At 59.7% G+C, this 12536-nt stretch overlaps 1 protein-coding gene and 1 pseudogene across 2 annotated transcripts in view; one reads left to right on the top strand and one right to left on the bottom strand.

Annotated features, from left to right (window-relative positions):
- Positions 1-9614, bottom strand: part of NCS1 (neuronal calcium sensor 1) — a 50129-nt gene extending 40515 nt beyond the window's left edge. The window contains exon 1 of the mRNA XM_082696047.1: positions 9456-9614. Coding sequence (XP_082552173.1) covers positions 9456-9519 — 64 coding nt within the window. The 5' untranslated portion in view covers positions 9520-9614. The remainder of the gene's footprint in view (positions 1-9455) is intronic.
- LOC309847245 (m7GpppX diphosphatase pseudogene) lies at positions 1119-2087 on the top strand (annotated as a pseudogene). Its single transcript has 2 exons — positions 1119-1153; positions 1483-2087. The product of its transcript is annotated as a m7GpppX diphosphatase pseudogene (transcript).
- Positions 9615-12536: the final 2922 nt, after the last annotated feature.

Below are 12536 nucleotides of genomic sequence, written 5' to 3'. Positions count from 1 at the left end.
GGCTGCCCCCATATCCCTAGCAGGAGCCAAAACATCTAGAACCACTAGGGCCACCTGTAAAGCTATGAAGCTGGAAGGATCCTACCCACTGTCCAATTTCACTTCCAGCCCAGGAATCTGGGACGCCCGGCCAGTATGTGATATCCAGCAGCTGCTTGAGTGCCTCCATTGATGGGGTGCTCACTACCTTACTCAGCAGCTCTAAGGTTATAAGGTTCACAGAGGTTGTAGGAGGCAGGCACACAGAGGGAAGGGCAAGGTTTTGCCAGACAAAGATTTGAGCCTGAGCCCCAACGTGGCCGCGGACTGTGTGGGAAGCCATGCGCATGTCTCTCAATCTGCTGGGGCCTCTTTTTCTTCACCTATAAAATGGGCACAGTAGTCGCTACTCCCAGGGTTGTGGCGAGACCAGAGGCCGGTGTATCTGTACTCAGTATTCACCGCCCAGTATACTCCCTTGGTAAGTGGGGGCTGTCACTTTTGTTCCTTCTCCCCAGCTCTCCCCCTGCCCCGGGACGGGACGGAAGGGCTCCCACAGAGGTCCGCGGTGAGGGGGGAAGGGTGAACAGCCGCAGCCCAGTCTCCTGGTCCCCGAGCAGGCAACTGCACCATCGTCTTCTGATTCAGGTCCCCGGGCCTGTCTCTGCCTCCTCCCCCCACAGCGCACCCCTCCTCCCGTCCCAGCGCCCCCCGCCCCCCAGGAGCATCTGCGTTTACAACCTGCGCAGAGCTGCCCGCACACCCAGCAGCGCGCGCGCGCACGCGCGGGCACAGACACGCCGGCTCGCCCACTCCCGACACACGCCGTGACCCCGTCACTCACGCCCGGAGCCCGCCCCCGCGAACCGGGGCTCGCACATGTGATCCGCGGCCCCCGCCCCACCACACACCCACACCAGGCACCCACGCTGGCTCACGATCGCCTGCACACCTCCGAGGCAGCTTCTCGGCACCCCCCACGCCCAAGGACCCCCGCTCGGCCCAGGACCAAACTGCGGCCTTGGGCCCACCCTGATCCCCCGTGAGCCTCAGTTTCTCATCTGTAAGCGAGGACCACCCACGATTCCCGGGAGGAGCTGGCGATCGGCGCGTGGAACCCTGAGCCGGGTCTGGCTGACATGAACGTGCAGCCGGGGCCGGCCTCTGATCCACGGTGTTGATTGCAGATTCACCTTCATGACCGATGAGCCACCAAATTCCCGTCTCAGTGATCCCTAACCTCACCCACAACAGCCCCAATTTGCAGATGAGGAAACCGAGGCAGAGGAAACTAAGAACTGTACCTGCAGGTGAGACAGCTCATGATCCCAAGTCAGCGGACACCAAAGCCGGCTCGCTCAGTCCCTGGAGCCCCAGGGTGGCCGCCCCCCAGACTTCTCACCAGCTGGCCATCAGAATGTCATACAGAAAGGGAAACTGAGTCGCAGGGGCACTGGGGACTCCACCGACACTGTCCAGGCTGTGAGGGTTCTGGGAATGAAGCCCACATCCCTCTGATGGCTTTGTCCTCATCCCCGATCTCAAGTGGAACCAACAGCAGCTTGATGACCTGTACCTGATCGCCATTTGCCATCGCCGCAGCATCCGATCGCTTCGGGACCTCACTCCAGAGCACCTGCCGTTGCTCAGGAATATCCTCTGGGAGGGCCAGGAGGCCATCCTGCAGCGCTACCAGGTGAAGGGGGACCAGCTCCGCGTGTACCTGCATTACCTGCCTTCCTACTACCATCTGCACGTGCACTTCATGGCCCTGGGCTTCGAGGCCCCCGGCACAGGCGTGGAGCGGGCTCATCTGTTAGCAAATGTGATCGAGAACCTGGAGTGTGATCCGGACTACTACCAGCGGCGCACCCTCACCTTCGCCCTCAGGGCTGATGACCCACTGCTCGGGCTCTTGCAGGAGGCCCAGACAAGCTGAGTCCAACCCCGGGGCTGCCCGGCAAAGAGCACAGATGTGTGGGATTGGGGACGGGGGTGGGAGGGACCTGGGGAAGGGCTCGGGACTTTTAGCACCAAGTGAATTTTTTTAAAAAAATGTATTTTGTACTGGTTTATTCCTAGGATGTGAATAAAGTATTAGTCTCCTTTGGCCCTCCCAGGCCACCTCCAAACAGGGACCTAAATTCCACCACTCAGTGAGCCAGGAGCCCAGTGCAGAAGGATCCTGCCACGGACACCTGTGCCAAATACAGAGGCCACCACGGGGTGGGGGGTGGCCAAGGACCCCTGTCCCCTGACACCAAGAGCTAAGCAGCCTCTTTCTTATGGGAGTCTTTACTGAGCACTTAATACTCGCCTGTCTGCCTGTTGGGAAAAGCACTGTGGTCCATCCCCACCTCGCACACAGGACACCCAGGACTCAGAGGCGTAAGGGGCTGGGCAGAGTCGCAGCCCGAAGACAGCAAGCTATCCCACAAGCTCTCAACACTCTGCAGTCCTGCCCTCGGCTGGGAATCTGACCCCAATTTCAAGTTACCTGGAAACTTGGCACATTAATTTATGACGTTCTCTGCCCTGGTAAACAGACCACACCCCGGACATGCGGAGTGTTACATCCAGTAAGAAGGATGCTCTTTTTAATTGATACTGGTTTTTTCCTTGCCTGAGAGGAAGAGATATTTAGGACAAGATGAACCAAATCAGAAAACAGCAAGACACCCTTGTCTCAACCCCAACAACCAACCATCATGGCACAGTGGGGGACACCCCAACATTTAGAGGCAGTACTCCTGGGTTTCTGCCTGCTATCTGCCTTATAACCTTGGGAGGAACACTTCGTCTCTCTAGTACTTGGTTCTTCCATTTGTAAAATAAAGGCACCTCCTCTAGCTCAAAGGTCCTAGGATCCTATTTAATAGTAATCAAAGGAATGAACACTGAAAGAGTAGGGTCGCCTCGGTGGCTCAGTGGGTTAAAGCCTCTGCCTTCGGCTTAGGTCATGATCCCAGAGTTCTGGGATAGAGCCCCGCATCAGGGACTCTGCTCAGCAGGGAGCCTGCTTCCTTTCCTCTCTTTCTGCCTGCCTCTCTGACTAATTGTGATCTCTATCTGTCAAATAAATAAAATCTTTTAAAAAAAAGGAAACAAAGAGTGAGCTACTCTTTTCTTCCCCACAAAATCAGCAGTGATCAAGAAAAGCAGTAAGACCCAGTGCTGGCAAGATTGCAGGGAAACAGGCACCATCTCATCCACATTTGCTAAGAACGGAAATGGGAACATACTTTTTGGAAAGCGATTTAACAAATTTTCTATCAAAAGCCTTTTAAGACATCCCCAGGCTTTAACTCTGCCGTTTCATTTTGGGGAATTTTTTTTTTTTTTTTAACAGAAGCACAGCGAGAGAGGGAACACAATCAGGGGGAGTGGGAGACAGAGAAGCAGGCTTCCTGCTGAGCAGGGGGCCCAATGCGGGGCTGGATCCCAGGACCCTGGGATTAGGACCTGAGCCAAAGGCAGACACTTAATGACTGAACCACCCCGGTGCCCCTTAGGGAATGTATCTTCAAGAAGAGCTACATGCAAAAATTTATTGCAAAGATGTTCCTACAAAGATTGAGTAGAAAAATGTTTGTCAGAGCACTATTGATATTGGCAAAAAGAAGGAGGAGGAGGAGGAGGAGAAGGAAGAGAGAAGGAAGGAAGGAACCTAACTGTCCAATGACAGGGGATCAAATAAAACACTGCATTCATGTGATGCACCATTAAAAAAATCACGCTTTTTATTTTTTTAATCATGCTTTAAACTTTTTTTTTCTTTCTTTCTTTCTTTTTTTTTTTTTTTTTCAAGTAGAATCCATGCCTGACATGGAGCCCAACCGAGGGCTCCAACGCACGACCCTGGGATCAAGACCTGAGCTGAGATCGAGAGTCGGACGCTTAACCGACTGAGCCCCCCAGGCACCCCTTAAAAGTCACGTTTTGAAAGAATAGTTCAGGATGTGAGCAAACATTCACAATTGTCAGGTTTAAAAAAGAAAGTAAGAAGTATAAAATCCCAAATGTATAAGGTAATGAAGCCTACATAATGAGTTCCCCAGGATCTTCTTGCTAAACATACGCAGAATCTGTGGTCCTGCCCACGGACACCCAGTTCCTCACCCTGACCTCCCCCGGCCCTCCTGAGCACCCTCTCCTCCGATCCATTCTTGGACTGCAGATAAGAGCACTCTCCACACCCACATCTAACTTTCTCCTTCCACGGCCCCCCGCCCAACTCAGAAAATGGGCAGATCCCTTCCATGGCCTTCAGGGCCCTGGGTGCAGAGCGCTGTGAGCCGGGCCCAGCTCCAGCTGCACTGCCCCACGCCCCACGATCTGCCCAGAGGGGGCGGAGGTCTGGCCTTGGGAGGAGAGGGAGCTGGGTGGCCAGACAATGGGCTTTCCCCTCATACGGCCAGCATCTCCGGGGTGAGGCAGTATAATGCTGGAGACAGAAGGAGACAGAACAGGTGTGAGGAGAAGGCAATGCTCTGTGACTCCCCCCAAGTTCCTGCCCCACCTCTGGCCTCTCTGCGTCTCTTAGCACAAAAAAGCAGGCTGCAGACCCACTCAGCTCTTCCCGCTCTAGGAGACAGAGGATCCTAGGAGCAAAGCCACCAGAAGTCTAAAGGGTCGCCCCCCATCCAGAACCAGGAACCGTACTAAACCCTTCATGTACTCCCAAAGCCAACTCTGGGGGTCTGGGCTGCCCGTCTTCCACAGGAGGGAAGTAAAGATCTGTGACAAGAGCTTTGCCCAAGGAAAGAGCCAGAACCCCAGCCCATCTGGCCCCGGAAGCCGACTATCCTCCCTGAGATCCTGCTGCCAAACCACCCCTCTTCCCTTTCTGGCCCAGAGTTGGGACCTTCAAGCATCCTCCCACTTGGACCCCCAGAGTCACATGGGAAGCTGCTGTCGATGAATGAGCCGGTGCTCAGAGAGGGTAAGTGACTTGCCCAAGGTCACAGAGCCTGACTGAGGACCCAGCCCCCTTCTCCAGGATACTGAGCTCTTTCCTAAGAGCAGACGTGGATGTTTCCTGCCCAGATGCACCCCTCCCACCGCCCGCAGCGTAACGCCCGAACCTCAGTTCCTCTTGCTGCTTTCTCTTACCTCCAGTGGAGAGAGAGAGCGGGCCTCCCTGGTCTCACCCTCTTGTGCCCAGGATACATAGAATTACAGAAACCGCCTTCCTCCCTCTAGGCCTTCCCTCTCCTGGGTGGCTTATTCCTTGCCTGGCTGTGGGGCCCTTCACAGCCTGACTCATTTGTCCCCTGATGGGTACCAGCTACAGCTTCCCCCCGTGGCCATGTCTTGCCCCCTTTGGCTAAGCAGCCCCGGGGGGAGGGGAGTGATCATCAGAGAACATTCCTTCTCTTACAGGAAGGGACCCTCGTGTGACCATCCCAAGCCAGAGAGTCACAAGAGCCCAACGGGCGACACTCAGCATCTCTTAACCCCAGACTCCTGAAGGCAAACGGGGGGTCCCCTTCTCAGCTCTGCGAGGGCAGAAGCATTAGGGGCCAGCTGCCTGGACCTCCCCTCTGGCTGTGTCTCCCCTCCACAAGCTGCTGCATGCCGGGCACCCTCCTGGGCATCAGGAATAAGGCTGCAGAGATTCAAGGTTGGCAAGCAAGGTCAAGGCAGAGCCTGGGCTGACCAAGAGCGACATTCGAAGCAGGCGACCTCCTCCGAGTCCTGGACCAGGAGCCCCAGGGGGAGAGGCTAAGGAAGGGAGGTAGGGTGGTAGTATCTGCTTGTTGGGGCTGCCTGGCTGGAGCCCACAGGCCTGAAAACCAACGCAGCTCAGACCGCAGCAGACGGCTTAAGCTTGGTTTCTGGGACCATCTGGCTGGTTTCCCTCTGGAGGCAAGAGTTACATGCCTCCCCTTCCCTTTTCAGGGTCTGCGCCCAACCCCGAGTGAGCCTTTGATGACTGGCGGGTGAGGGCAGACCAGGTAAAACAAGAACCTGCTAGGATTCAGGCACACCAAGTTTCCCACTTTTCTCTGCCTCCTGTGGGCCAGGCATAAAGTCCGGGGCTGTGGGAAGATTCCTGTGCAGAGAGACAAGCTTTGACGGCAAGATGTGTTTACGATCAATTCAAGATGAAGCTGAGTCGTGTCGTCAAAGTGACACGAGTGACAACTGTTCACATGCACCCTTACGTCCTTGACAAGTGTTTGTCGCGCCTCAAGGAGGATCCTTTGCGAAAGGCTACATGTTGGGCTATAAGGAAATTGCCCTGGGAGCCAAGTACCGCGAGCATACCCATTTCGCAGATGACGAAACCGAGGGTCACTTCGGGGAGGGGCTGGCCTGTCCCACAGCCTGGGCACACAGGGTTGAGAACAGCTTCACCAACAAGCTGGAAGACACCGGACCAGGCGTCTGAGAAACTGCACTGCCGGCCACAGGGACTCCTGTTCTCCGAGTAATGGCTGGACAGGGCCGCCCCCCCTCCCCCGCAGTCTCGAAGCCCCTGCTGCTCCTGGATGTGAGCTGTGCCAGGAAGGGTGAGGATGGTATGATGGGACACGACGATTTTAAAAATCTTATCTGCAGAGGAGGAAAAAACATCTCCTCTGCAGTGTTCAGCCTGAAAGACGGGAGGTTTTCGCTAGGCTTCGACCAGATGTGTCTGAGACCTTCTCCTGCGCCCCCACGCACACACGCACAGGCGCAAACACACACCACCGGGACAGTCTTTCCCACGGAGCTGGAGAGGGGCGGCAGCCAGCAATGACCCAGGTGAACATCTGGACTCCCCTCTGGGCGCTGCCGCCAGCTGTGCTCTCCCGAGGTGGCCTAGCACCCCAGGAAACCAGTGTGGGTCTTTGGATGGGGCTCCTGGGAACCAGGATCTGTGCGACAAACACCTGCCAAGGACGCAAGGCCCTGGACTCAGCCCAGACCCGAGGCCTGAGGCCTGAGAAATCTGAGCGCAAAGCCAGCCATGCACTTGAAACTTAACAAGCTCTCCCGGAGACGCCGACGGCCCCTGCTGAGTGCGCCTCTCTTCACACAGAACCCCCAGAACACAGAGCAGATGGCCCCAGGCCCCATCAGAAGGAAGCCCATCCGGGGGCCTTAGGACAAGCTGGAGGCATTCTCTGCTTTTCCTGCCGGGAGTCTTTCCATCAGCAAATATCTGTGGACCTACTAAGTACCAGCAGAGCCAAGCAGCAGCAAGGGAGACAGACGGGAAGCCGATGAATCCCCCTGCCGCCTCCCCCAGCCCATACCTAATAAGGTTCTATGGAGGAAAGTACTCAGCTAACTCTCTGATCAAAACTGTTCCAGGTCTCCAAAGGCCTTTAAAAATAGCCCAGGCTGGCTCAGCACCGCCAGACCCCTTCCTACCAAAGCCCTGTTGACTCACCTTCTCCCAAGGCTGACAGATGTGCGGGGGGTGTGGGGGGCAAAAATGACCGCCCCCCACCCCTTCCCATTTAGAATCAGAGAGGGACCCACAGAAGAAAAGCCTCTCCTAACTTCTCCGCCTGAGTTCTGAGCTCTTTCAAGGGGCATAACTTTGGAGACAGACCAGAGTTTGAGTCCCAACCCTCGCCTGGTGACTGGCTGTGGATCTTGGGCACACGACTTCACTTCTGAGTGTTAGTTTCCTTATCTGCAAATGCAGTTGGTAGCAGTGCCCACCATGTGTAAGGTGAGTCTATGAGCTGATGCAGAGCTTGGCAAGGGACATGCTCAGGAAGCGGGCAACCTGGCTTCATGCGTGGGGACACCCTGTGCAACCCAAGCCCACCCCTCCTGTCAAAGCCCGTGGTGCCCTCTGCCTCCCCGGGCCCAGGAGCCTGGGAAGTCCCTCCTGCAGCCAGCCTGCGAACGGACAGCCACGGCCCACATCTGGACAGAGCCCGAGGGAACACCCAGCTAATCTCACAGAACGGCAGCCAAACGGGGCCACCTCCTGCCTCCCCCACCTTGTCCTCCTCCCCCACCTCCCAGGAAAGAGGGTAAGAGCAGGAAGGACAGAGTCCCAGTCCTTGGAGCTTCTGCGCTTGAGGGAGCAGCTACAGGGATGTGAGCTCCTCGCTGGAGAATGCCACTGGAGAAGGACCAGTACCTCCTAGCAGATTAGCGCCCACTCAGGAAAGCCCCCTTTGTTCTAAGCACATGGGGGCGAGGGGCAGGGTGCCGAAGCGTGGGCTTGGCCAGACCTGCAAACGTGCCCAGAAGACCGATGGGGGGGGGGAGGGGGGACAGAGGTTGTGCAATGCACCACCAGAAGCTGCCTCCCAGGCTTCCATCCACGCAGGAGGCTGGCAGTCCATCTCCTTCCTGGGGGAAGAGTGCAGAGGGGCTGGGCCCCTGTGGCTGCCAGGTATGGGGCCTGAACTCCAACCCACACCCAGGGCGGGTGCGCCCCCCCCCCCCCCCCCCCCCGCCGAGTCAGACACTCAGGGAGGAGCCCTTCCAGACCATGCAGCTGTCCTCCTTCCGGTCCCCCCGCAAAATAAGAGCATGTGGTCAGGAGCTGGTGCCGTGAACTCCTGGCAAGCTGGGGTGTCCCCCTAAGAAGGTGCAGGGAAGGGAGAAGTCCTTCATAGAGAAACCAGAGATGCTAGGGTACAGGACAGTTGTGAAGTTGGGCCAAGTAGAAAGACACACTTGGCCAGCTCTGGAGAAGTCCGAAATGCCCAGACCCTCCTCTTAGGGGGTCCCCCTGACGGTGATCTGTTGAGATGGCCCAGATGACCCCCCACTCCCCCCCACCCCACCCCCATCAACGCATTTTCCAGTGTGGCAGAGAGAGCTCGAAAAGGGGAGGTGAGATCAGAGCCACGGGGGAATCCGCCCTGTAAATCTGCAGCCCACAGGGCGCCCAGGACCCCGCGCCGCCGCCGCCTCGAGCTCTCTGGCAAATCTCGCCCCCCTCCCACCCCAACGCACACAATCCGGGCCAGGGAGGGGGCGACAGGCCAACCTCGCAGCAGCAGCAGCAGCGGCAACAGCAGCGGCATCGTGATGCATGAATCACCCACCCCGCTGCGCTCGTGCCAGTCTGCTCCGCACAGCCCCAGCCACCGCGCCACCGGAGCCCCCTCCCCGACCACCGCCCCTCGCCCCGGCACACCCCGGCTCTTTCGGACAGCTCTGCAGAGAAGGGGCCCGCGGGGGTGGGGGTAGGGGGCTGGGGCCGGTCCTCCCGGCCCGGGGGTGGCCCCGCGCGCGCCGACAGGCGGCACCCGTCCCGGGCGTGGGGGTGGGGAGGGGTGCCCTAGAACAATAGGGCCAGGTGTGGGGCCGGGGGCGCGGCCGGGGGTCCGCGGAGGGGCCGGCGCGGAGGCTGGGCGGGGACTGGCCGAGGGAGGGGTGCGGCGGGCGCGCCCCGAGGAGGGATGCGGGGTCCGGGGGGTGGGGGTGGGGGGGCCCGGGCGTGGGGGAGGGGCGCGAGGGGGCGGAGGCAGCGCCGCGGAGCGCGGGGCTGGGGTCCCGGCGCGCGCACTCACAGTAGGTCTTCCTGGTCAGCTCCTCCACAACTTCGGGCTTCAACTTGCTGTTGGATTTCCCCATCCTCGGCGGCCACGGCCCCCCGCCCCCGGCCGGACCCCGTCGGGGCGCCCAGCGGGAGCGGCTCGGCAGGCGCGGGGCCGGGGCGGGCGGCGGGCGGGGCGCGCGGAGGGCCGGCGGGCCGGAGCCGAGCCGGAGCCGGAGCCGGGCCGGGGCCGCGCCTTTGTCTCCGCCGGGCCCGCGCGGCCCGGGCGCGGGGCTCCGGCGCGCGGCGCTGCGCGGCTGGCGGCGCCTCGGCCCCCCTGGGCGCGGCGCGGGGCCGGGGGCGCGGGGCGGCCGCTCGCAGGCCGGGGCCGTCCGGCCGCCGCCCTCTCCGGGCGCCGCGGCGCGGAGCTGCGCTGGGCTGGGCGCCGACGCGGCCGCGGGGTGGCCGCGGTCGTCCCTGGTTACTGGGCTCCGCGGCACATGCTCGCTGCTGCGCTCCCTCTCGCCGCCGCCCCTGCGCTCCCCGCCTCCCGCCTCCCGCCTCCCGCTCGCACCGGCGCGCCAGGGGTGGACCCGGAGCCGCCACTCAGCGCCCGGCGCCACCTCCCGCCCCGCACCCGCCCGGCCGGGCCTGCGCCCCGCCGCACGGCAGCCCCGCGGGCACCGAGCCGGCCGGCGGAGGGGCGCCCCCGGCCTCGCCCGGGCCGGCGGCGGGAGGGGGCGGTCACCCTCCCCCACCCCCGCCCGGCCCCCCGCGGCTCCGCCGGGCGGGGGAGGGCCCGGAAGATCTGACGTGAATGGGGCCAAGTCTCTGCGCGGCGAGACTCATTCATTCGACGCGGATTTGTGGGGCGCCGGGGACCCGCGGGTGAATGGGACAGGCGCGGTCCCGGGGCGGGGGGGTAGGGGGATCACTGCGCGGCAGAATGTCGCATGTCTGCTGGGGGATACCTACCGCGGCGTGGGGGGAAGGTGACCTCCAAGCCCGGGGAGGGAGTGGGGGGGGTGGTTGGAACCACGTTCCGGGCCACGAAAACCTGCAGGAGCAGAGGCCGGAACCCGAGGGAGAACTCCTCTCAGAGCACAGGGCCGCAGGCGCGGGCTGGGTATGATCTGAAACCCAAGAGAAGGGCCAGGGCCAGTGGGGACCGGCCTGCCCCTGTCCCCAAGGAGCTGGGCCTCTGGGCTTTAAGTACAGGGGTGACCGGGGTAGATCGGTTTTCTCTGCTTCTCTGGTCTCCATGCGGGAGCCGGGGTGTCCCTTTCTGTGGAGGGGCCCTCGGGGCCGGGGTCCACCTGGATGAACAGAGGCAAGAGAGAGTCCGCATGGCCTCCCCCAGCCGTCAGCATCTACAATGTCCTTATGCTGGGACCTCTCTTGTCCCGAAAAGCTTTTTAGCTTTTTCTCCTTCGCAGCCACCACAGACTAAAGGTCTGTTTTGTTGTTTGTGTTTATTTCTCGTGTGTCCCCTCCCCTGGAGGGTGAACCCCCTGAGGGCGGCGTTCTTGTCTTACTTGTAGTTGTATCTCTAACACCTAGAAGGCACCTGACTTGCAATGGTCACTCAGCAAACCTCACTGATGAGAAGGAGGGGGCTGGGGCCTCGGGGTGGATGGAGCCCAGGAGGAAGAGGCAAGGATGGGATGGTGGGCAGGGTTTCTTTTTCTCCCCACGTTAGCACAGTCTTCAGACTTCAAAGGGCCTGGGGTACCCAGAGGAACCAGGAGGGCCTCTCAACCCCCAGATACCGCCCTCCTGCCTCCAAACATGGCCCATTCCCGATTCCCCTCCCTACACCGCCCGGCCTGGGGGGAGCCCCAGGCCCTAGGAAGCTTTCGGATAAACATATCCGTGCCAGCCATTCATCAGGGAATATAGTGGGGAATGATCTGGAGAAGGGTGAGCACTGCCCCGGCCCTGCCCCGGAGCCCAGCAGCCCTTATGTGGCCTTATAGGGGCACAGCAAGGTGGGGCTTGGAAAGCCAGGGAGAGGTTGGAGGTAAGTCAGACTCCGCATCTGTTGGTGTTTAACTGGATCTTTTGGCTGCAGCTCCCAGCCCTGATTCTCGGCAGAAATGGACAGAATCAGGACCCACAGGAGGGTGCTGGTGACCCGGTCTGGCGACACAGGCGAGGACACGGAGAGAAGTGGTTAGACACAGTTATAGTTTGAAAATAGAGACGGTGGGATAACCTAATGGACTGGATGGGGGCGTGGGACAAAGAAGGGAGTCAAGGTCAATGCCAAGGATTTTGACCTGAGCACCTGTTAGAATGGGTGTCCATCACTCGGGTGGGGAGTGGACGGGTGTGCATGCGGCAGGAGCAGGAGTCCAGCGCTGGTCGTCGGAAGTATGAAACCGTGTTGGACGAAGTGCCCAGGAAACGGGATTCGGACGCCTGGAGTTTAGGGTCACAGAGGCTGCAGGGATCCCCTGGGGAGTCCTCCTCGTAGAGACGGAATGGAAAGCCACATGGCAGGATAAGGTCACTAAGGAGAGGGAGGGTAGACAGGGAGAGCATGAACCACTGAACCCTCAGGAGCAGCTCCCCGAGGGTTATAAACCAGAGTGTATAAAGTACTTGGATGAATTACATACACCTGCGAAGAGCAGCGGAAGGTTCTCCCTGTAGGGCTTCCATCATCTGTTACCAGTGTCAGTGGGATTACAAGTCCCTTTACTTTCCGGCTTCATTTGCCTTTTTCCTTGCATTAAAAAAGAATGGGATGTGATTCACCTAACATGAAATCTACCGTCCCAGATGTGCAGTTCCGTGGTTTCAGGATATTGGCTAGGTTGTGCCACCGTCATCACTACCGATTCCACAAATTCACCTGTATTTTATACAGACTGTTTTCTGCCACGAACCCGTTGCTTTTGAATACGACAACCATTCAATCAAGTCATCTCGCTCATCTGCGGTAGCCCAGGGAAGGTGCCTTCCTGAATCACCTGCCCGAGCGTAGCGATGACCCAGATGCCCAGGCCCCATCCAGAAGGGGCAGATCTGAATGAGGTGGGGGCGTTGCCTGGGAATCAGCATCTTAGCCCAGCCTCTGGTCCTTCCCCTGCCTTTTAGCGGAGAGTCCCTT

Source organism: Mustela nivalis (genome assembly GCF_964662115.1).
Source record: "Mustela nivalis genome assembly, chromosome: 13".
NCBI classification, from domain to species: Eukaryota; Metazoa; Chordata; class Mammalia; order Carnivora; family Mustelidae; genus Mustela; species Mustela nivalis.
This window is presented reverse-complemented; position numbering and strand designations above follow the sequence as displayed.